The 24,069-nt window shown below is 34.8% G+C and overlaps 1 protein-coding gene across 1 annotated transcript; it reads left to right on the top strand.

Moving 5' to 3' along the window:
- The first annotated feature begins 21,752 nt into the window (after positions 1 to 21,752).
- LOC114295562 (protein FAR1-RELATED SEQUENCE 5-like) lies at positions 21,753 to 23,216 on the top strand. Its single transcript, XM_082900296.1, has one exon. The coding sequence runs from the start codon at positions 21,753 to 21,755 to the stop codon at positions 23,214 to 23,216; it is 1,464 nt and encodes a 487-aa protein (XP_082756422.1).
- The last annotated feature ends 853 nt before the right edge of the window (positions 23,217 to 24,069 follow it).

Here is a 24,069-nt window from a genome sequence, read left to right as displayed (position 1 = left end):
TTCATTGGTGTCACTTTCACAAAAACGTGATCACCCACTTCATACTCTCTGTCCCGTCTTCTGACATCTGCATAACTTTTCTGTCTGCTCTGTGCAGTTTTCAGTCTCTGTTGTATCAGTTTCACTTTCTCAGTCGTTTCATACACAATCTCGGGCCCGAGCAAAGGCCCATCTCCAACTTCTGCCCAGCAAATTGGAGACCTACATTTCCTGCCATACAATGCCTCGAAAGGCGCCATACCTATACTTGAATGGTAACTGTTATTGTAGGCGAATTCAACTAATGGCAGATGACTTTCCCAGTCTCCCTGAAAATCAAGGACACACATTTTCAGTAAAACCTCCAGAGTTTGGATGGTCCTTTCTGACTGTCCATCTGTCTGAGGATGATAGGCACTACTCAGCCTCAATTCAGTACCCAATGCAGTCTGTAGGCTTTGCCAAAACCTCGATGTAAACTTCGAATCCCTGTCAGAAACAATAGACACAGGCACTCCATGCAGTCTCACAATCTCATCAATATAAATCACGACCAATTTATCCGCATTATAAATTGTCTTGACAGGTAAGAAGTGAGCAGATTTAGTCAGTCTATCAAAAATAACCCAAATTGAATCCATACCTTTCCTGGAGCGAGGTAACCCAACGATAAAATCCATCGTGATATGCTCCCATTTCCATTCTGGTATGGGTAGGGGTTGCAATAACCCAGCGGGTCGTTGATGTTCCGCTTTGACCTGTTGGCAATGAAGACATTTGGATACAAAATCAGCAATTTCTTTCTTCATTCCCGGCCACCAGAAATTCTGTTTTAGATCTTGGTACATTTTCGTATTCCCCGGATGGATAGACAATTTTGAATTGTGGCCTTCTTGCAGAACTCTTCTTTTCAGTTCAGTATCATTCGGTACACACAGTCTTTCATGAAATTTCAGTACATTGTTCTTAAATTTGAATCCCGGTCTCGGTTTAGATTCTCTTTCTTCGATGATCTTTTTCAAGAAGTCATCCAGTTGCTGTTTCTCTTTAATCTCCTCAATCAGCGCCGGTTGAGCAGAAATAGCAGCTAAGATTCCACCTTGTTCTCGTAAAACAATTTCGATTTCAGATTTTTCAAGGTCACAAAGCAACTCTTTCTGTCCTGTAAGCAAACAGGCTAAGTTTCCAATCGATTTCCGGCTCAATGCATCGGCAACGGTATTGGCTTTTCCCGGATGGTACAAGATCTGTAGGTCATAGTCTTTAATCAGTTCCAGCCATCTCCGCTGTCTCATGTTCAGTTCTTTCTGTGTGAAGAAATACTTTAAGCTCTTGTGGTCGGTGTATACTTCACATGTCACCCCGTACAGATAGTGACGCCAGATTTTCAGTGCAAATACTACTGCAGCAAGTTCCAGATCATGGGTCGGGTAGTTCTTTTCGTGCGGTCTCAGTTGTCGGGAAGCATAAGCAATAACCTTCCCATTCTGCATTAAAACACATCCCAAACCCTTATGAGAAGCATCACTAAATACAGTATAACCATCCGTACCTGATGGTAAGGTCAAAACCGGTGCAGTCACAAGTCGAGTTTTCAACTCTTGGAATGCTGATTCCCTTTGGTCAGTCCAGTCAAATGATGTCCCCTTCTGAGTTAACTGAGTCAATGGTAGGGCAATCTTGGAGAAATCTTTGACAAATCTTCTGTAATATCCAGCCAATCCTAAAAAGCTTCGGACTTCAGTCACATTTGTTGGTCTAGGCCAGTTCACTACAGCTTCAATTTTCTGCGGATCAACAGAAATCCCATCTTTGCTAACAACATGCCTCAAAAACATAACATGGTCAAGCCAAAATTCACATTTAGACAGCTTAGCATACAGTTTCTGTTCCCTTAAGGTTTGTAGGGCAAGTCTCAGATGATGTTCATGTTCTTCTATACTCTTGGAGTAAATCAATATGTCATCAATAAATACAACAATAAAGTCATCAAGGTACGGTTTAAAAATTTTGTTCATGAGGTCCATAAATGCAGCTGGGGCATTCGTGACTCCGAATGGCATAACTAAAAATTCATAATGTCCATACCTCGTTCTAAAAGCAGTTTTATCAATGTCATCTGATTTAACTTTCAACTGATGGTATCCGGATCTGAGATCAATCTTCGAAAATACTTTAGCACCCTGTAATTGATCAAACAGGTCATCAATACGCGGTAATGGGTATTTATTCTTTACAGTTACCTTATTCAGTTCACGGTAGTCAATGCACAGTCTCAGTGAGCCATCTTTCTTCTTGACAAACAAAACAGGAGCACCCCATGACGAAGTGCTAGGTCTGATGAACTTTTTGTCTAACAGTTCTTGCAATTGCCCTTTCAGTTCTTTCAGTTCAGTTGGAGCCATTTGGTAAGGAGCTTTAGAAACTAGTTGTGTTCCGGGAATCACATCAACGGTAAATTCAATCTCCCTGTCAGTCAAATCTCCTGGAAGATTATCTGGAAAAACATCTGGAAATTCCCTGACTATAGGAACACAATTCACATCAATTTTAACACTATCATCAGTAGACGCAGTCAGCACAGAACACAGATACCCTTTACACCCCTTCCTAATTAATTTAACAGCTTTCACTGACGAAATCAAATACGGAGGAGGTACTACTCCACTCCCATTAAACACAAATTCAGGCAAACCAGGTGGACGGAAAACAACTTGCTTGGTCACACAGTCAATAGTGGCATGATATTTTTGTAACCATTCCATCCCCAATATTACGTCAAAATGATCAATGTTCAATGGCAGTAAATCAATAAACAGATGCATATCCCCAACAAGGATTTCACATGCGGGGTACATATAAGCACATGTCATGGACCCTCCTACGGGTGATGATACGGCTAGCAGATAGTTCATAGGTTCTAAGGGTCTATTCAATTTTCGTGAGAAAGCATGCGATACATAAGAATGTGTAGACCCCGAATCAATCAATACATATGCATTTTGTGTACAAATAGAGAGAATACCTGACACAACGGTCTCAGTATTTTGCACGTCTCCCAGTACTAGGGCGAACACTCGGCCCTGCCTCATGGGCTCTTTCCCGGTAGCTCTGGGGTTAGGCTTTGGTGCTACAGTTGATGCTGCTGCGCTTGGTGCAGCTTTACTACTGGCTTGTGGAGCAGAGGGGCAGTCTTTAACCATGTGGCCCACCTTGCCACACCTGTAACAGGCTCCAGATATTCTGTAGCAGACCCCCTTGTGCTTCTTGCCACACTCAGGACAGGGTGGTATGAACCCACTCCCTTGGCTGGGGCTAGTTGTCGACCCCGTATTCTGTTTCTTGTTGGCTGGGTTGCGCTTGCCTTTCTTGAATTTGAAACCCTGCCTTTTACCATGCCATTTGGTTGTTGGTGTTTCAGATTGTTTCACTGCTGCAATGTTCGACTCGGCCATCAATGCCCGGTCGAGAACACCCACAAAAGTCGGTAGTTTCAAGACATTTATTCGATCAAGGATTGCAACATTAAGGCCACCTTCGAATTTCCTGGCCTTCTTATACTCAGTATCCACCATATGCGGTGCATAACGGGCAAGTTCAGTAAATTTTGTTTCGTATTCGGCAACCGACGTGGTGCCCTGTTTCAGTTGTTCAAACTCAGTTACTTTCCTATCCCTGACACATTGTGGGAAGTACTTTTCAAAGAAGGACTCCTTGAACTGAGCCCAAGTCATAACAGTATTTGTATCACGGATCAACATCCACCACCTTCTAGCCTCTTCTTGTAGGGTGAAGGTAGCTAACAATACTTTGTTCGCTTCTGAGCACGGAAACACTTCGAATAATTTTTCTATTTCCAGAACCCAAGCTTCAGCTTTTAACGGTTCAAGGCCTCCCTGAAAGGATGGCGGTTTCATTTTGCTGAACTTCTGGGTCAGAGCAATTATATCCCCATCATTCACATTCACATTAGGTTCCGGCTGTACCGGAGGAGGAGGAGGCTGTTGGTTCTGTTGTTCAAGTCTAGCAGTTATCAGTTCCATCATTCTTTCCATTCTTTCCATTCTTGCCTCAGTAGATGAGGACTCAGTAGGAATGGCAATGGGGGGCAATGGGGTGGATATTAATTCCCCATCCCCATTCCCCTATAATAAATTTTCCCCATTCCCCATTCCCCATTCCCCATGGGTACCACCCTCTCCATTTTTTAATGGGTATGGATTTTCCCCAACCCACTTTAATCCCCATTTTTATTTTTTATATTTAATGTTAACAACCACTTTTCTTTTTTTTTTTTTTTTTTCTTTTTTTTTTTCTTTTTTTTTTTTAAGGTTCACAACAAAAACTAAATATACCTTCAATCTTTTTTCTTTCTTTTTAAATATATTTAATGTTAACAATTTTTTTTTTTTATTTTTTTATTTTTTTATTTTTTTATTTTTTAAGGTTCACAACAAAAGTTAAATATACCTTCAATCTTTTTTCTTTCTTTTTTAATATATTTAATGTTAACATTTTTTATTTATTTATTTATTTATTTATTATTTATTTATTTATTTTTTTAAGGTTCACAACAAAAGTTAAATATACCTTCAATCTTTTTTCTTTCTTTTTTAATATATTTAATGTTAACAATTTTTTTTTTTTTTTTTTTATTTAAGGTTCACAACAAAAGTTAAATATACCTTCAATCTTTTTTCTTTCTTTTTTAATATATTTAATGTTAACAACCTTCTTGTTTTTCTTTTGTCTTTTTTTTATAAAGGTTTTACCTAAATATACCTTCAATCTTTTTTCTTTCTTTTTTAATATATTTAATGTTAACAACCTTCTTGTTTTTCTTTTGTCTTTTTTTTATAAAGGTTTTAGCTAAATATACCTTCAATCTTTTTTCTTTCTTTTTTAATATATTTAATGTTAACATTTTTTATTTATTTATTTATTTATTTATTATTTATTTATTTATTTTTTTAAGGTTCACAACAAAAGTTAAATATACCTTCAATCTTTTTTCTTTCTTTTTTAATATATTTAATGTTAACAATTTTTTTTTTTTTTTATTTAAGGTTCACAACAAAAGTTAAATATACCTTCAATCTTTTTTCTTTCTTTTTTAATATATTTAATGTTAACAACCTTCTTGTTTTTCTTTTGTCTTTTTTTTATAAAGGTTTTAGCTAAATATACCTTCAATCTTTTTTCTTTCTTTTTTAATATATTTAATGTTAACAACTTATTTTTTTATTTTATTTTTTATTTTTTTAAGGTTCACAACAAAAGCTAAATATACATTCAATCTTATTTTATTTTATTTGGTTCAACAACAAAATCAAATGCACATTAATTAATTAATTAAAAAGTTTGTTTTATAATAATCAAATATATAATTTTGAGAAAATCAAAAAGTTTGTTTGAAGAAAGTGTTATAAGACTCATATTAAATTGCATTAAGGCATAAACAAGGAATTGTTAGCCACAGACAATTTAGACATTAAACCATCTTTCTCTTAGCAAATTTGAACAATTCATTTTAATTTATCCAAAATCTAATTATACCTTTAACAAATCTGAACCACTCATTTTAAGATATCTATGCATTACCACACCCAATCCATCCTCCATCTTTTTCCTTTAGTCCCCCACGAATTTTGTTGTGAATCTTAAAAATTAAAAAAAAAATGGTTGTGAACCTTAAAAATAAAATAAAAAAAGATTAGAGGTATATTTAGCTTTGGTTGTGGATCTAAAAAAAAAAAAAAAAAATGGTTGTGAACCTGAAAAAATAAATAAATAAAAAAAAGAAAAAAGATTGAATGTATATTTAGTTTTAGTTGTGAATCTTAAAAAAAAAAAAAAATGGTTGTGAACCTGAAAAAATAAATAAATAATAAAAAAAAAAAGATTGAATGTATATTTAGTTTTAGTTGTGAATCTTAAAAAAAAAAAAAAATGGTTGTGAACCTGAAAAAATAAATAAATAAAAAAAAGAAAAAAGATTGAATGTATATTTAGTTTTAGTTGTGAATCTTAAAAAAAAAAAAAAAAAAAAAAAAAAAAAAAAAAAAAAAAAAAAAAACATATGGGGAAATTAGTGGGTACCCATCCCCAACCCATCCCCTGTGGGTATTTAAAGAATATCACCTACCCTACCCAATGGATAAGAAAAAGAGGGGAAAACCCATGTATTTGGGTTGGGTCTCCATGGATACCCACAGGGTAGGTTATCCATTGCCATCCCTAGGACTCAGGTTCATTTGCATTGTCCATTTCACTATAAGCAGTTATAACAGTTTTAAACATAAGCAGTCATTTGTTTAACAGTTTACCACATGAGTATGTATTCAGTCATAACATAACCACACACCTATCATGCTCATGAGATGCCCTAATCACTTTTCTAGGACACCCTATAGCTCATTTGGACACGTGTGTGCGGTATAACTCGTGGTAAGTATCGCTCTGATACCGCTCTGTCACGACCCAAACCCGGCCCTATGGGTTTAGCACCGTAACCGGCCAGTAATCCGAGATTACCGAAAGCCTGCCTAACAATAATACAGTAAAACAGAGTACAGGGCCTGGCGGAAGCCAATACAGTAATTAAATAGTGTCCATTGAGCTGTGGCAGTCTGTATGCCAAAAAGATTTTTCATACATTTATACATAAACAGTACAGAGCAGTATACACAATATTTACAATCATTCAGACTAGGGACTCAACCCTATATAACAGTACAGTAACACTCGGTCTATACAGAACAGTAAAACAGTACAGAAGGGGGAATTGTAAAAGACCCCTAAGCCTTAACAGATAGGCTCGGAACCTCGCAGTGAGGCACATAGGCTGGCTTGACAAAACTGGAGTTACCCTGACGCTCCTAGCTGCGGTCTGGTGCCTGTACACCTACATATATATATAAACAGTGAGCTAAAGCCCAGTGAATAACATAATGCGTAAAGGGGTTTAGAATGAATGTCCTTACGGTAATGAAAACAGTTCAATTCAATCAGTATTTCAGTTGTTCAGTACAGTAAACAGTCATATGTGGTACATCCATTAGCATAACAGTAACAGTAGGTCTTAAAAGACCGAACAGTAATGATGGCCATCAGTCAGTAAACAGTAGTGGTTCCACGAGGGAACCGACAGAGATTTCTGTCTCAGTAACAGTAAACAGTAGGTACTAAGGATGCCACAGTACAGTTCAGAAATAAAGGACATACATTCATTCAGTAATACCGGTTCAGTAAACAGTTCAGTTCAGTATTCAAAAGGTATCAGTTGAACATATCTTTACACAATTGTTACTCACAGAGTTCTGGGCTACAGTATGCTAGAGCGTGTCTCCCCAGTTGCCAACCCTACACAGTTCACAGGTTGAACACACACTAAGCTACACAGTTAGGAAAGATTAACAACTTAATCCCTAATGCCTCGGTGTGTTCTACATCTATATCCTCAACAAGATGTCTTAAACTAGGCCTAAGAATGCCTAGGATGGGATGAGGATGCAAAGATGTACACTTAAAAGCATTTTCAGAAAAACAGAGTTCCGCTCGAGCTCAGGTTTCCCCGCTCGAGCGGCAATGCAACAAAGGTACACGCTCGAGCGTAAACATTCCCGCTCGAGCGTACTGTAAAAGTACTGGGTGGGTGAAATCTACGCTCGAGCTCCCAGTCCTCTGCTCGAGCGGACTGCAAAACAGTGCAGAGAGATGCTGGATGCTCGGATTCCACGCTCGAGCGGCACTTCCCCCGCTCGAGCGGAAGTGCGAAATCTGGAAAACCCAGATTGCACCTCCAAGCTCCAAAACCAAGTTCAAAAGCATCAAAACTCGACCTCTTGGGCTAAATTTCCAGAAAACACATGTAAACTCATAGTTAAACATGATTCAAAACTCAATTTGAGAAATCAAAGCCCAAGGGTGTTTTATTCAAACCCGATTTCAAACCATTTTCCAAGGACAATCCTCAAACATGACATGCATGATCTTTAAATCATTTTCAAAGCTTTAATGCTGTTTCAAAAGAGCTCAAACCTTCAAAAACAAGATGAACTCATACAGTATGACCAGAAGATGGACATGCATGTGAGGTATTATGAACTACAACCTCAAAACTCCAATATATGTACATGCATGCAACAATCAAGCTTCAATTCAACAACAATGAACCAAAACAAGACTTAGTTCTACAATGAAGCATGAATCATGCAAGAACAACTCAAGGACACCATTAAGATGATGAATGATCTACCTTAGGTGTAGAATTAGAAGTGAGGGAGCTCAAATAGGTAGATACACTTCAATTTCAAGCAATTCTTCAAGCTGACTAAGCCAAACCCCCAAGAACAATTCTATTCTCTCCCTCTCTCCCTCAAGGTCGGTGATGTGCTCAAAATGAGCTGAAGAAATGTTTTGATAAAGCATACACAAGGCTCAAATATGAGTAAACAAAGGCCCCACTAGATGGCAAAAGTGTAATTACGTCAAACTCTTTAATTAGCTTATTTTAATCTAATTTAATCATACCCAATCAGTTTTCAGGTGAATACACCATAAAATCACATTAATTACGAGGGTCATGGAACATCAATCGGTTTCTAATTCGGCCGCCGATAAGGCCTTCAATTAACAGTTTAAACATATAAGCATGAACAGATAATCATACAGTCAAACAGATAGAATGCAATTTAACTAACATATACTCAATCAATTCGGTTTCCAATTTCAGTCAGTCAGTTCAGTACTTTAATCAGTTCAATTATTAGTCATAATCAATTCAGTTTAACGAAAATCGATGGTTATCGGTAATCAATCAGTCATAAGTCGGTAAACAGTATGAGGGTTGTTACAACTTTGCTCATAACTATTACCCACATATCTCATAACCACTAACATGTATAGCATAACCAAATACCCTTTGACACCACTTTGCTCGTAACCATTAGCCACATATCTCATAACCACTAACACATATAGCATAACCAAACACCATTTGACACCACTTTGCTCATAACCATTACCCACATATCTCATAACCACTAACACATATAGCATAACCAAACACCCTTTGACACCACTTTACTCATAACCATTACCCACATATCTCATAACCAACATCACATATATCATAGCTACTAATCACATATCTCATAACCAAACACCCTTTGACTTATAACTATACCACTCTGCTCATAACCAAAATCACATATCTCGTAATCACTAATCATATATCTCATTACCTTTACCCACATATATTATAACCACATCTCATAACTAGCACCCTTTGTTTCATAATCAATATCACATATATCATAACTACTAATCATATATCTCAAAACCACTACCCACATATAGGGGTATAAATTTAGCCCATGAGCTCGCGGCACACCCCAAGTCCGCTCGTGCCCTGGGTAGGCCTAACTAGGCTTGAGTCTAAACCCAACCTAAGACCTTGAGCTATGTGTTCTAGAGCCCGACCCGACCCTGGTGTGTTATGGAGTGTGACCCATCCCGTGAGATCAACCCGAAATTTTCTTTCCCATCTAGCTCGACCTGACCCCAATGGCTCCTTGCCCCCATTGTCAGTGCAATGGTAAAAAATTTAAATCAAAACAATTTGAAAGAGTCATAAAACTGTTAATTCCACCAACAATCAATTTTATTTTTTTTTATTTTTATATATATAAATTAACTCCTCCCTCCCAAGTCCTATAAATACCACCCCTCTCACATTTTATTTCTCACAACAAATTTGTCTCTCAAACTCTCATTCTCTCTAAACTCTCATACATATACAAATCTTTGGCCGTAGTTATGATTTTATCAATTTGTACATATCTTATAGAACTGTTGAAAATGAATATTACGATTTTGTTGTACTGTTTTGCTATCTCAGCTCTCTTCATCTATCAAACATCTCTCTAATTCCTTACTATCATTGTAGATATCTCCGATGTTCCTTATCAGAAACAACACCATCTTTGACATTATTTTCACAGACGACAAGTCCGTTCAGTCTCTCTTACTCATATTCCCTTTCCTTTCGCTCTATTGGTTAATTTTCTCTAACTCTCATTTCTGTTCCATGGCTATAAGTCCTGGATTAAATTACTTGATTATTGTCATTACATTCTGTGTTTATCTGTATCATTAGAGATCCTGATTGGTGATTAAATTATTTAAAAAATTTAGATGTTTTTGTTACACCAATTAGTGGATAGTTACATAATTTTTGGTTAATGTTATGAAATTTTGGAAATTAGTTACGACATTTGTGATTTTTTAGAATTTTAAACAATTTCGTTACGCCAATTAGTGATGCAGTTATGTATTTTTTATTTTATATCACAAAACTTTGTGACTTGATTACAATATTATGGTCTGTTTGGTAACTATTCCGTTTTTAGTTTTCAGTTTATATTTATAAAAATTTTAAAAGCTGTCATAAAAACTTGTTTGATAATTTTTTTTGGTTTATAAGGTGTCGTTTGGTAACACTTACGTTTTCAGATTTCTGTTTATATTTACAAAAATTTAAAAAACTCAAATAAAAACTTATTTGGTAAAATTTTTGATTTATAAATCAGTGGTCTCAGTCTATAAATTTGGCCAAAAAATGAAAATACAAAAAATATGTTTCCGTTTTGAGTTTTTTTTTTTTTTTTTACCACCCAACACTAACCACCACCCGCCACCATTTTCCACTACCGTCTTCCGCCACCACCACCCACCCCCTACCACCACCTGCCACCACCACCTACCACCCGCCACCATCACCCACCAGCCACCACCGACCTATCACCCACTCACCACCACCACCACCCACCCCTCACCACCACCACCACCACCTACTTGCCACCACCACTCATCACTTACCTGCCACCACCATCCACCACCTGACACCACCAACTACCCACCACTACCAGCCACCTGCCACCCACCCACCCGCCACCCACCTGCCACAACTACCCACCACCCACCACCACCACCCAGTCGCTACCACCCATCACCCGCCACCGTCACCCACCCACCCACCATCACCACCCACCATCACCCGTCATCCTTCACCCACTTGCCACCACCCACTTGCCACCACCACCACCACCACCACTACCACCATCACCCACTTGCTACTGCCCACCACCCGCTACCATCACCCACCCGCTACCACCCACCATCTGCCACCCACTGCCACTACCACCACTACCACCCACTCGCTATCACCCATCACCCGCCACCGTCACCCACCCATCCACCGTCACCACTTTCCACCACCGTCTTCCGCCGCCACTTGCCATTTCTCACTCTTTTTTATATTTTTAAATTTTTTTAAACATTTTGTCAATTACCAAACACGTTTGTAGTTTATGTTTTTCTAAAAATAAATAAAAATCAGTTTATAAAATTTTTGTAAACATAAACTGAAAACGTAAACGTTACCAAACATAACCTAAATGATTGTCTCAGTTTATAAATTTGAGGGAAAAACGTAAACTAAAAAAATGAGTTTACGTTTTCAGTTTTCAATTTTTTTTTTCAATTAATTTATTTTCAATTATTTTTTTCAAATGATTTTTTTTGAAATAATTTTTTTTCCAAATAAATATTTTTTTAATTATTATTTTTCAATTAATTTTTTTTTTCAATTAACTTTTTTTTTCAAATAATTTTTTTTTTCAATTATTTTTTCAATTAATTATTTTTTTTCCCAATTAATTTTTTTTTCAATTATTTTTGTAATTAACTTTTTTCAATTATAATGTGTGTGATCCCATTGTTATAAATAATAAAAATAAATATAAATATTTTAGGCCTGAACAAACATATTTTTTAGTTTATGTTTTTAAAATTTTATAAACATTTGTTCAAACCAAACGCGTTTGTAATTTATGTTTTTCTAAAAATAAACGAAAACCAATTTATAAAATTTTTGTAAACATAAACTAAAAACGTAAATATTACCAAACACTACCTTATGGTTTCTAAAATTTTGTCTATTATGTTTACGCCAATTTATAGTGTGATTATACATTTTGTAATTGATGAGTAAAATATTTTTTTTATTAATTTTACTTAATAAAAATATATAAGAATTTATATTAAAAATAAATAAAAAAATTTGAGTATAAATTGATAAAATTATAAATTAATAATTTATTTTATTATAAGACTCTAATTATTTTAATTTTTTTATTATGATTATTACATAATTCCCCCAAATAATTTTGCCCAAAAATTTGGAACAAACATCCAAATTTCCAAATTTTGTGAAAATCAAAATTCCGTCGTCTCCCTCAGACCCCTTCTTCATCCCAAACGTCTTCAAAAATTACTCTCTCTCTCTCTCTCTCTCTCTCTGCCCTTGCCACGGCCGAGACCTGCGCCGCCGCATCATCTACCACGGAGAAAAGCTCCGAAACCTGTTGACAAAGATTTGTATAGGATCTCGCCGGAGCTCCTTCTCGCCAAGCACCGAAGAGTGAGTTTATTCTGCCTTTTTCTTTTCCTCCTTGTTTTAGCAAGCTACATGCCTCAATGTATGTCTCTCTTTCTCGCTCTGCTACTTGTTTCTGTCCCTTTCTCCATCTCCATTCTATGAAACCCTAGACCGAAATCCCCTTCTTTGAAACTGCCCCTTTCACGTGAACTCACTGGGTTGGTTTATAAAATTACATTCCCCGGCTATTTCTCAGCTGTTTCTTGCAGATGATTGTTTTATTATCCAGAAATTTGACATGTCCGAAGTTTGGTGCTTGCAATGGTTCTTGAGTGCATTCTGTGATCAGTTGGGTTTGCATATTAATTTTTAACTTCAGCATAAAATTTATTTATCTAGAGGCAATATAACTCGTATAGTTATTTATTAACAATCCATACATTTGGTAAACATCCATCTAGTACTTTTAAATAATTCACCACTTCAATGTTTTTTAAATTTTTTCTGTAAAACTTTATTTTTATACTACTAATACTACAGCGTAATGATTGGTTCACTGGAATGAAATTAAATAGAAAGGAATAGTTATTCCTTAGCCTCTCTCTATAGAATGATTAGTCTCTCATAATAATAAGAGATGATTTTATTTGTAATATATTTTTTATAATTTTTTTAGTGAACCAAACGTGAGAATGGACATTATGTGGAATGATTATTTCATCCACTTCATTGCAATGAACCAAACATAACATAAGGGCTAAAATTATTTGGGGTCCCTATTTTTTAGATAGAATTCCAGAGCCCGAGGCGGCCTTGACCTCCTTGCCTCAGGACCGGCCTTGGTTGGATGGTTTCTAGCTTTGGTGAAAGAGTTAGCAATGTTTGGGATAGTGACCCATTGGTTAATAGATCAATAAAATGGGGCATAGAAAATGTGGTATTGTTCATTATTTTGGAATTTGGGACCACATTGTTATTCAAATTAGCTCCAAGTTGGAAGGTCAATCTATTGGGAAGTTAGGATTCAACGTTAATTTTTGTTGTTCTTTCCATTGAATGGCAAGTAATGTAGGGTACCTTTTTCAATAGTAATATCAGTTTAGGTTAATTTCTAACAAAATTTCAGATAAACAAAAGTCTTTTCTAGGATGGTGAATTCTACAGGACAGCTTTTGTCAGGCATTTGATAGGAACAGGCAAAGATAGAAAAGGGGGATTGATGACTCTGATTTGGTCTTTAAAATGGAATCCAATGCTTTTCATGAAAAGGCAACCTCATTTTAGGGTCTAGATCCCTTATGTCTCTTACAAGAATGAGAGACTATCAGATAAATAAGAAATAGATAAAGTAATTGCAAATTTCAAAATTTAATTTTCATTTGCACCGAATACATATCTATACTCTATTAGTATGTAATTATTTTTTCGATTTTCATTTATCTGATATTTGTCCTACAAGAACTGTTATATGCCATTGATGTGTGCAGGCAAAATATAATGCCATGTTAGGTTGATTGGTATAGGGTATGTTGAATGATTGTGCACAACATCATGACTATTGTGCCTATACTCATTAATGTTGGAAAGTATGCATTTTCGACTATGTTAAGATATCAATGCTAACAATCAATATGGGTGGTTGGCCATTTTGGTGGAGCACCATGAAGCTTCTTAGGAGGTCTTGGAAAATGGTTTTGAGATCATTGTCATATCTCAATATATGACTGGACTCTTTTTTCTCTTTTCTTTTCTATTTTTTTCCTTTTTTTTTTTTTTTTTGGTTGATGTATTACCTTTAGCAATCTCATTCTTTTTGGTTTTCTCCTTAATTTTCTCTTCAATGCAATGTTCCAATCACAAGCATCCTTTTAGGATGTGACACAAAAAAGGTGAAACTCACCATTTAAAAATAACATTTTGATTTAGTTTTCTTTTCCTTCTAAATCTTCAAATTTCAGAATTTATCACCAACTTGGTTTGGGAAATGAAATCAAAGCCAGAAAATCAGAGAAGTTGGGGGACTTGGTGGCTTACATCCACCATTTGGGGACATTGATTGTCAGCATCTATACAAAAGTCCTAGTCTAGTTTTCATATCTCTTTTCTGCTCCAACCAGAGCATTTTTTATGCAAAGTTGATCTTACAACCCATGCATTTTTTTAGATTATTGAACATGCAAGTTGAATTGGTCTGATAGGCACTCCAATTTACTTAATTGTTGATTTGTGATGGGGTTTAATGTGTTATCTGTGTGTTGGTGTGTAGGTTGATTATGTAATCATCATTGGCTCCTATTTCTTATTATCTACCAGTAATATAGTTGGAATTTGCATTTTTTTTTTCTTTTTTCATTTCAATTTTTTAATTTTCATGGCACCGAGTGCTGAGAAGTGCAAATACGATTACTGGATTATGTGGAACATCTGTATCTGGGTATCTACCGTAAGAGTCTCACGTCAGTTTTGTCTTAAGGGTGCAATTCTGGGTTCTGTGGTTTTGTTTTGTTTTTATTTGATTTTCTCTGCCTAGGTTGGTTTTGTATTTCAGAGCTCATGCTTTTGCAAATGGATTTCGCTTGTGAAGTTGTCATTCTTTTAACAATTTTTTCTTCATGAATTGTTTGTGTTAGTGAAATAGATTTTCTTCTAAACTAAGAAATGAAAAATAGAGAAAAGACCTAAAAATTAGGATACGGGTACAACCAACATACATTCGTAAAATATATATATAATTTTTAGTATTGTATTATATATAAACTCAAACCATTTTTGAGCCAATGGCCAACCACTTTATGCTTTTTTAGTAGGTCCTACACAAATTTCATTTCAATATCAAATCTACATTGTTTTTATTGTCCTTGTACATTTTGTTTTTATTCTTTATATGTCATATGCAATAGTGTTGTACACAAGTTTACTTGCTTGTTTAACTCCAATTTTAGTGTGAAATAAATAATAAATAAATAAAAATATAAAATTTTTGAAACCTCAATAGCATCAGAAATTTCGAGAATTGCTGATAATTCCCCACCTACAACTTTGAGTGTAAAGTCCATGTTTTTCTGTGGTAGAATCATAGAGGGAATTGTAGTATCAAAAATCAAGTGCATAGTAATTTTTCAAAATTTTATATAATTCTTTTTATGATGACATGATAAATATATGAATATTTGCACAAATTTGCGTGATTTATCATGAAGATGACTTCCAAAATGTTGGAAACTAGACTAATAAGTTCAAAGAGGGACAAAGATACAAAGTACCCACCTTTTCCATCAAAGAATAACAAACAGCCCCAAAATATGGAAACTCGTCAACTAGTGGTTTGAAAATTAATCTGAAAACTCCCGTGAATCCAATATTTTGACCTAGATGAAAATATATACGAAAAAATATTAAAGTGGCATCTTATGGTAAAATTCCAATAACCGAACATTCTTTACTTTATATCATGTTATCCAATTTTTTAGTCACCTATTATTCTTCAAAAAGAGTGAAAGAGAACACGTTGATTATCTATAAAATAAGTATTAGAAGTACTATACACACAAAAAATAAATAAATAATATAAATAAATAAATAAAATGTGAAAATAAAATAAATTTGAGAGTAGTTTTTAATAGTTTTGCTACTAGGAAAAGTTTTATTGATATGAGAAATAAGTTGATCACCTGTATAGGTAATCCAATGCCGACTCTAGTTTTAACATCAAGTATGATACTTTTCCTATATGGTGAACTGCCAGTCTCCTTGTTGTACTGGTTTACTGTATGGTGAACTGTTCTGGGTTCTGATTTCATGTAGGCTCTGTTGTTTTGAACTGCCATTCTGGTGTTGCTGCTATTTGAGGTGTTTTGTTTGCCTCAGTTTTGGTGTGGCCTCAACTGTTGGCCTTGTCTGGTTCTGCTAATCCAACTTCTGCTTATTCTGGTTTCCTTATCTATCTGTGCTGTTCTCTGTTTGATTTGTGGGTGGCTGTTCTTTGTTTGATCTGTTATTTGGGGGCTGTTATTTAGATGCCATTGTAGTGCTCTTGTAGTTTGGTTATAAGTTGGAATGTTCATTAGTTTTCCCAAGAAAACATGCGTGGAATTCTTTGAAGCCCAAATTCTGTTGTGCCAATGTTCTTTTTAAGGATATTTTTTGGCTTATCGGATGCCACTGCCAGTGTTATGTCAAGGCCATGCTTCCATAGCACTTTTTGTTGTCTCAGTAATATCAGATGCCTGCTCTGCATAAGTATTCCTGCTCTGGGTGTTGTGTCTGGTTGTTGGTTGGTCTGTTTTTTTCTTTTTTTCTTTTTTCTCGACTTCCTCATCAAAGATCAAACAGAAATCAAACAAACTTGTGAATTGTGCAGCCACAATACCAAGAGTCAACTTTTAAAACTTGAGAGATGATAAGATAACTGATCTATATTGTTCAAGAATTGGCTTAGCAGAACTTCGAATTAGCTCTGATGTTGCCTATGCCACCATGTGTCAAAATTGAAGTAATTTAAGTAAAATAAAATAAAATGCTTTCATTATCATCACATTGAATCCAACAACAAATAAAAGGGTAAACTACCAATATGTCCTAATAACCAAAGCCATAGTTGTTGTCATTTATAATTACTCACTTTATGATATATAACTTCATGTAACTATAACATATTGATTGATGTTGGCTCAAATCATTTGGAAAATCCACTCCCACATTTTTATTATATTTTGAATTTTTTTGGAAAATAATAAGCTAGCACAAAAGAAGAAGAAAATTATATGAATGTGCTTTGCTTTCTATAACGTTGAAACCATCATATTTCCTTAATGTTATGTTTGGATCATAGATTTAGCTAGGGATTTGGAAATGGAAAGGGAAAGGGAAAGGGAAAATGTGTGTTGAATGTAATTATAAGAACATTTGTTTATTTAATTTTTTTTTGTATATATTTTTATTTAATTTTTTGTTGAAGTGGTCAAACGGTTGGTTGTGGTACATTTGTTTAAGTGTTTATTTATGTAATGGTTATTGAGACTTTGAACAAAGGTAGTAGACTTTCATCTTTGTTATTGTTTATGTAGTTTGTTAATGTCAAAAGATGTGCAAAATAATATTTTTTCGTACATAGATTCTTTCTTTTCTCCCCACAATCATTAATTTCCTTACGTATTGTCTTCTTTACTAACTCTATTTCAATGTTCTGTTTTTGTTTGTTATAGGTCCTCAATTTCTCCATCTTAATGTAGAAGTAAAGTTATACCTCCTCCATCCCTTCGTCTCTGGCGGTTGCATTAGCAGGTGTGTTTTTTAATTTATTTGCTTTTAATTAATAGTAGGGCACTGGCGGGTGTGCTATTTTATTTATTTGTGTTGTCTTTTTTTATTTATTTGTTTATTTTAATTGATAGCAGGGCACTGACGGGTGTGCTATTTTATTTATTTGTGCTGTCTTTTTTTATTTATTTGTTTCTTTTAATTGATAGCAGGGCACTGGCGGGTGTGCTACGTTATTTATTTGTGCTGTCTTTTTTTATTTATTTGTTTATTTTAATTGATAGCAGGGCACTGGCGGGTGTGCTATTTTATTTATTTGTTTCTTTTAATTGATAGCAGGGCACTGGCGGGTGTGCTACGTTATTTATTTGTGCTGTCTTTTTTTATTTATTTGTTTATTTTAATTGATAGCAGGGCACTGGCGGGTGTGCTATTTTATTTATTTGTGCTGTCTTTTTTTATTTATTTGTTTCTTTTAATTGATAGCAGGGCACTGGTGGGTGCGCTACGTTATTTATTTGTGCTGTCTTTTTTTATTTATTTGTTTATTTTAATTGATAGCAGGGCACTGGCGGGTGTGCTATTTTATTTATTTGTGCTGTCTTTTTTTATTTATTTGTTTATTTTAATTGATAGCAAGGCACTGGCGGGTGTGCTATTTTATTTATTTGTGCTGTCTTTTTTTATTTATTTGTTTATTTTAATTGATAGCAGGGCATTGGTGGGTGTGCTATTGAATTTATTTGTGCTATTGAATTTATTTGTTTATTTTAGAGGGAGATGATGTCACAAGAGAAAGATTGAATTCATTTTTGGTTGAACTCAAATTTGTTGAATGACATGTAAATGTCTGGAAATTCTGAACTGATACTTTTGCTTCCCACCCACGACAAAAATAAACATAATTTTGAGGGACTAGAGAAATGTACATGTTTGAAAAGAAAGAACTCTAGGGCAAATACATCACAAGAGAGTCTGGTTCAAGTAAATTCATTAATTTTGATAGACATTTGAAAATTCTATACTGAGATTTTTGCCTACAGCCACCCATCATAGACGAAGCATGAATCCTCTAGAGTGTTTATTTTATTTTATTTTCAAGTGATTCTACATATATAATAATTGCTTCCAAAATTGTGTTGTAAGTAGTAGAGAGAATAAGGTATGGAGGGGATGTAAAATGAGAAGACAAATAGTTGTAGTCCTATTTAAACCCTCTTTAGGGATAATAAACGAGCTGAACAGTTGATTGTTATAACTTGCTTTGATAACTGTAGCGAATTTTAAAATTTCTTCAACTTTGGTTCGTTAAATTTTCGAGTCGATATCAAATGAGTTTTTCTCAAGCCGACCTGAAGTAGTTTGGTAGTTTTAGATTCATCAAACAGAGCCGAACAAGCAATTGACTATTCAAGTTTGGCTTATTTACTTAACGAACTGAGCTCGAACGAGTTTTTAATGAGCTGAACATAAGTCGAGCTCAAGTTGTTTGGTTCGTTTATCACTCCTAAAGTTGTTGAAAAAGTTTCCAATGGTTGGCGGATGGCGGTAGCTGGCAACAATGGTTGGTAGCGGTAAGGTGGGACAAATAGGTGACACGTGTATAATTAGGTGATATTTAGACAAGTAATTAGAAAAGTACGTGACATGTGTACAGATAAATAACATTTGAACATATAGATAAATTTTTGGACAGATAACCTCCTTTTCATTTGAACACGTGTATAATTTTTTTTTTCATTCGAGGGTATAACCCCCTTTTGCTTTCTATTGATGTTTTTATTTTCACTACCATATTCATTTATATTAAAAAAAAGTAATTTGCTTGGTAGGGATATACATAATATCACTTTTTCCTGAATAATTTTTGATAGGGATATCCCCTAGTATATAAAAAAATTTGCCCCTATGTTTATGTGTGTTGTAATTATAAGAACTCTCTCGATTCTTATTTACTTGGAATGGTGATCCATAAATATATGGGTCCCTCTTATTTTCATAATTAATAGATCTATAAGATGAAAGATTATATCTATAGTATTTTTGAAAATTCTCATTTTGATTTGGTAATGAATACACTTCGTAGTCGTTTTGTTTTTTGTAATGAATTAATAGGTCTTTTTCATTTGAATTCTCTTTGTTTAAATATTGATTTTGAATTGTACGACATTGATTGATTCTATTTTTCCATTTTGCTGCTATTAATCTAGACCATCTAATTTGAGATAAATGGTATTGATAATGACCTTTTAACCAGTTTTTCCATTGATTTAGTCCAGAATTCCGAAGTTTCTTAGGTCTTAATTCATAATGAATTATTCCTTGTTTTCCCAAATAATCTTTTATTGAAGTCTTAAGAAAAAAAGACGTTCCGTGATATTGAAGAATAGATCTTAACTTGTACAAGGAGGATAAGTCAAAAAAATTCTGTGAATTCTAATTACTATCATTATATATAGTCGAAATAAAATTCATTTTATTTTTATTTGTTTTATTAATTCTTTGCTATAAAGTTATAAGTTTGATTAGTTATCTGCTATCAAAAATTTTATAGCCACATCATTTTAGTAGAGTTTTTTTGTATTAAAAGAAACGGTAAATTACACTCAACTCTCATGAGAATTGAAAAAAATACAATTAGTTCCACACTTTTGATATAATTATATTGGTTTCCCTTGAAATTTTAATTTAGATAACAATTAAGCCCTTTTTTGTCAGTAATGAAAATATAATATTCACTTTTTTTCTAACTAAAGTGTATATTTATCATTGTTTATTTTAGTGCTTACTTACAATCTATATTAGTTTCGGTCATTTTAACATTATTAAATGGGACGCCAATGTAATTATGTTAAAAATGTGAGTTAAGCATTTTTTTTTTTAAATCTCAAAAAGAAGTGAGTATAAGTTTCTTAAAAGAAATTATTTGCAAATCATTTTCCTTCTGAGCAACCAAGTTTAACTTATATAAGACATTCAAATTATAAATATTTTTTAATTATTTTTTCTAAGTAGGTATCATAACTTTGTAAATTATCTATATAAACTATCTCATTCTCTCAAAAGCATCTTGAGAGTCATAGAAGCTTCCAACAACACACAAACACATCAAAAACAGCAGCTCTTTGCCCTTTAAACTTCAAATATACCAACAAAAGCAAACGGACAGAGTTTTGGTTATATGGGAATTCAAAAAGCAGCTCTTTGCCCTTTAAACTCTAGGCATTCAAAACAGTGTCAGGAATATAAAATGTAAAGTGTAGACAGGGCTGGGTCCTAAATTTTTTTTGAATTTTTGAGAGAAACCCAATCCTTCATAAGAAAAATTTGATGAAAGTCCATCCTAAAAGGTGTATAAGGTATTAGATCTAAGGAAAAATCTTATTTGGTTGTAAAGATAAGTCGGAAAAGTCATTGGTGCTGAAAAAGTCGCCGGAGTGACATGTGTCACATTTCAACAAATAGATTGTTTGCTGAATTTCAATAAATAAGAAAATAGCTTTGGTGAATTTTAACAGATAGGCAAGTTGGATGATTTCAAGAAATGAGATGATTTCAAGAGATAGACAAATGGGTTGATTGCAACAGATAGTTGTCCTTTTGAACAAATTGTATTATTTTAGTCCAAAGAGATTAGAGATTGGGCATAACGACTCAAAAGATTCAAAAATAAACCTATTGCCTGAGTACCTTATATATAATTGTGTCATTGTACATATCCAAAACTTTGCATTTGTTATAAAAAAAAAAATTTAAAAAGAAAAAGATAAAAATGTGAGCGAAATGATGAGTTCTTACTATTTCCTTTATTTGATATACAAATTTTGCTTGCATATATAATTACTAAAAGATACTTACATAGATTAAGGTATGAATAAGGCCTAGTTTGGGAAAACTAAGTAAGGCCTAGTTTGTCAAACTTGGCCTAAGTTGGACAGTGTATAACGTTATACTTGTAGGTGTGTTTTAGAGCAATCCAAATACCTAAAAATTCTCTTATGTGATTTTAGGAATTTTCATTCATTTTATAAGATAATGTTATTCTTTTCGTATTGTTTTTGATGTAGTTATCATGGATCCTTTTGGATGTACCAAATTTGAGCGCAAGCTTGAAGATGACGAAGTTTGTGGGAATAAAGAAGAATTAGGTTCCCATGCAAATGACCCTATTCAAAGTTTAACCAAGAATGATGTTCTTGAAATGCAATTCAATTCAGAAGAGGATGCCAATGATTTCTATAATCAATATGCTAAAGTTGTGGGATTTAGCATTAGGAAAGACACACGAACAATGCAGGCAACAAAGGTTCTTAGTAGAAAATGGGTATGCTCAAGGCAAGGCCAAAGAGCAAAGCAACACTTGGCCCGTATTGATCGAAAAAGAGCTGCCAGGGCATTGACTAGAGTTGGTTGTGATGCTCATTTCCGCATAAGGTACAATCTGGATGTAGGCAAATACATTGTCACTCACTTTAACATGGAACATAACCATCCATTGGCAACATCACCATGTGTGCCATTTCTTCGGTCGCATAGGTTTGTAAAGATCCCCGACAAAGCTCAAGTAAAGACTTTGCACGGTGTTGGTGTCAAGACAAGCCAGATAATGGATTTGTTGGTGCAACAATCTGGGTCTTTCGCGAACGTGGGCTTTATTCACAAGGATTTGCACAATTATATTCAAGCCGAGCGCAAAGTAGAAATGAAGGATGGTGATGCGGAGTGTGCTTTGGCTTACTTATGTGCAAAAGTTGATGCTGACCCTTACTTCTTTTACAAGTATGACAAGGATCAAGAGAATCGGCTTGACAAATTGTTTTGGGCAGATTCAAGGTCTCGCCTAGACTATGCTGCATTTGGTGACGTGTTGGTCTTCGATACAACTTATAAAACGAATGCATATAACAAACCTTTTGTTATTTTCGCCGGGGTCAATAACCATTTTGAAACCACCATATTTGCATGCAACTTGCTTGTTGATGAGACAATTGCAACATACACATGGGTTTTGCAGAAGTTGTTAGAGGCCATGGATAACAAAAGACCGCTGTCAGTGTTGACAGATGGGGATATGGCCATGCGTGAGGCAATACAAAAAGTCTTCCCGAGTGCCAAGCATCGTCTATGTAATTGGCATATGCACAGAAATGCCAAGCGAAATGTTCGAGTTGATGGATTCGAGGGACATTTCAAGCATCTCATGGATCTTGATGCGAATGAGGTTGTATTTGAGGAAGCTTGGAGTAAGATGGTTAGAAAATATGGCCTTCAAAATAACAAGTGGGTATCAGACACCTACAACAACAAAGGCATGTGGGCTCAGTCATATTTGCGTGGTCATTTTTTTGCTGGAATGAAGAGCAGTCAGCGTTGTGAGGGTATGCATGCTTTTTTCAATGAGCGCCTCAAACGAAAACTGAAACTATTCGAATTTGTTAGATGTTTTGACATGGCCCTTTATCGGTTACGGAACAAAGAAGCGGATGCCGAGGCAAAAACTGACAACAGTGATCCTTGTCTTACCACAGCACTTTAGCCTCTAGAGAAACATGCAGCAACCATCTTTACCAGACGTTTGTTCTTAATGTTCCGTAATGAAATAATTGAGGAAGCATTGTTGATTTTTGATGGAAGGAAAGAGGAGTTCGATCATCGCATATACAAATTTTCAAAGTACACTGAATTTGGTTCCACATGGGAAGTGTCATACCATCCCGCAACTAGCATAATGAAATGTAGTTGCAAAAAGTTTGAGTTCTTTGGAGTTCCTTGCAGCCATATGATTTCTGTGATGAAATGTGAACACATGACTGAAATTCCCCCAGGTTGTGTGATGCATCGTTGGACAAAGCAAGCAAGAAAGGTTGGTGAATAACATTGCCAAGCCCAATTCTCTAGCACTCTCACACAGGAGACACGCTTTGGGGTTCTTTGCTCCTTTTTTACTGAAATGTGTTACTATGCCTCACAAACATCTGAAGGATTTGAAGAGGCTAGGAATGCGTTTTTCACTATGACATGTCGGATGAAGCAGCTTTGCATGGCCAAGGGAACTAATGTTGACGAAGGAAAAAGTTCACTACCGCCATTTGGGGTTGGGGATCCGAAAGTAGTGAACACGAAGGGGAATACTGCGGGATCCTACATGGCTAAACCTCGAAAGCCAAGGCGATGCCAATGTTGCAGGTATACATTATATTGTGCTTTGTGTCTTAATTTTTTTATTGTGAGGTAGTCTTGGCATTTTTGTTCTCTTTAATGATTGGTGATTTACTTGACAATGAAGGGTCGTCGGCCACACGAGGAGAACTTGCCCCCAAAACGATCATAAAACGGGACAAGTGGGTAGCAATTTGTTTGAGGAATACGATGATTATGATCCAATTGGC

The sequence above is a fragment of the Camellia sinensis genome, chromosome 13, assembly GCF_055761805.1.
Source record: "Camellia sinensis isolate YWXY chromosome 13, ASM5576180v1, whole genome shotgun sequence".
Lineage (NCBI taxonomy): Eukaryota > Viridiplantae > Streptophyta > Magnoliopsida > Ericales > Theaceae > Camellia > Camellia sinensis.
The sequence above is the reverse complement of the archived record's forward strand: the minus strand, read 5'-3'. Positions and strand labels throughout refer to the sequence as shown.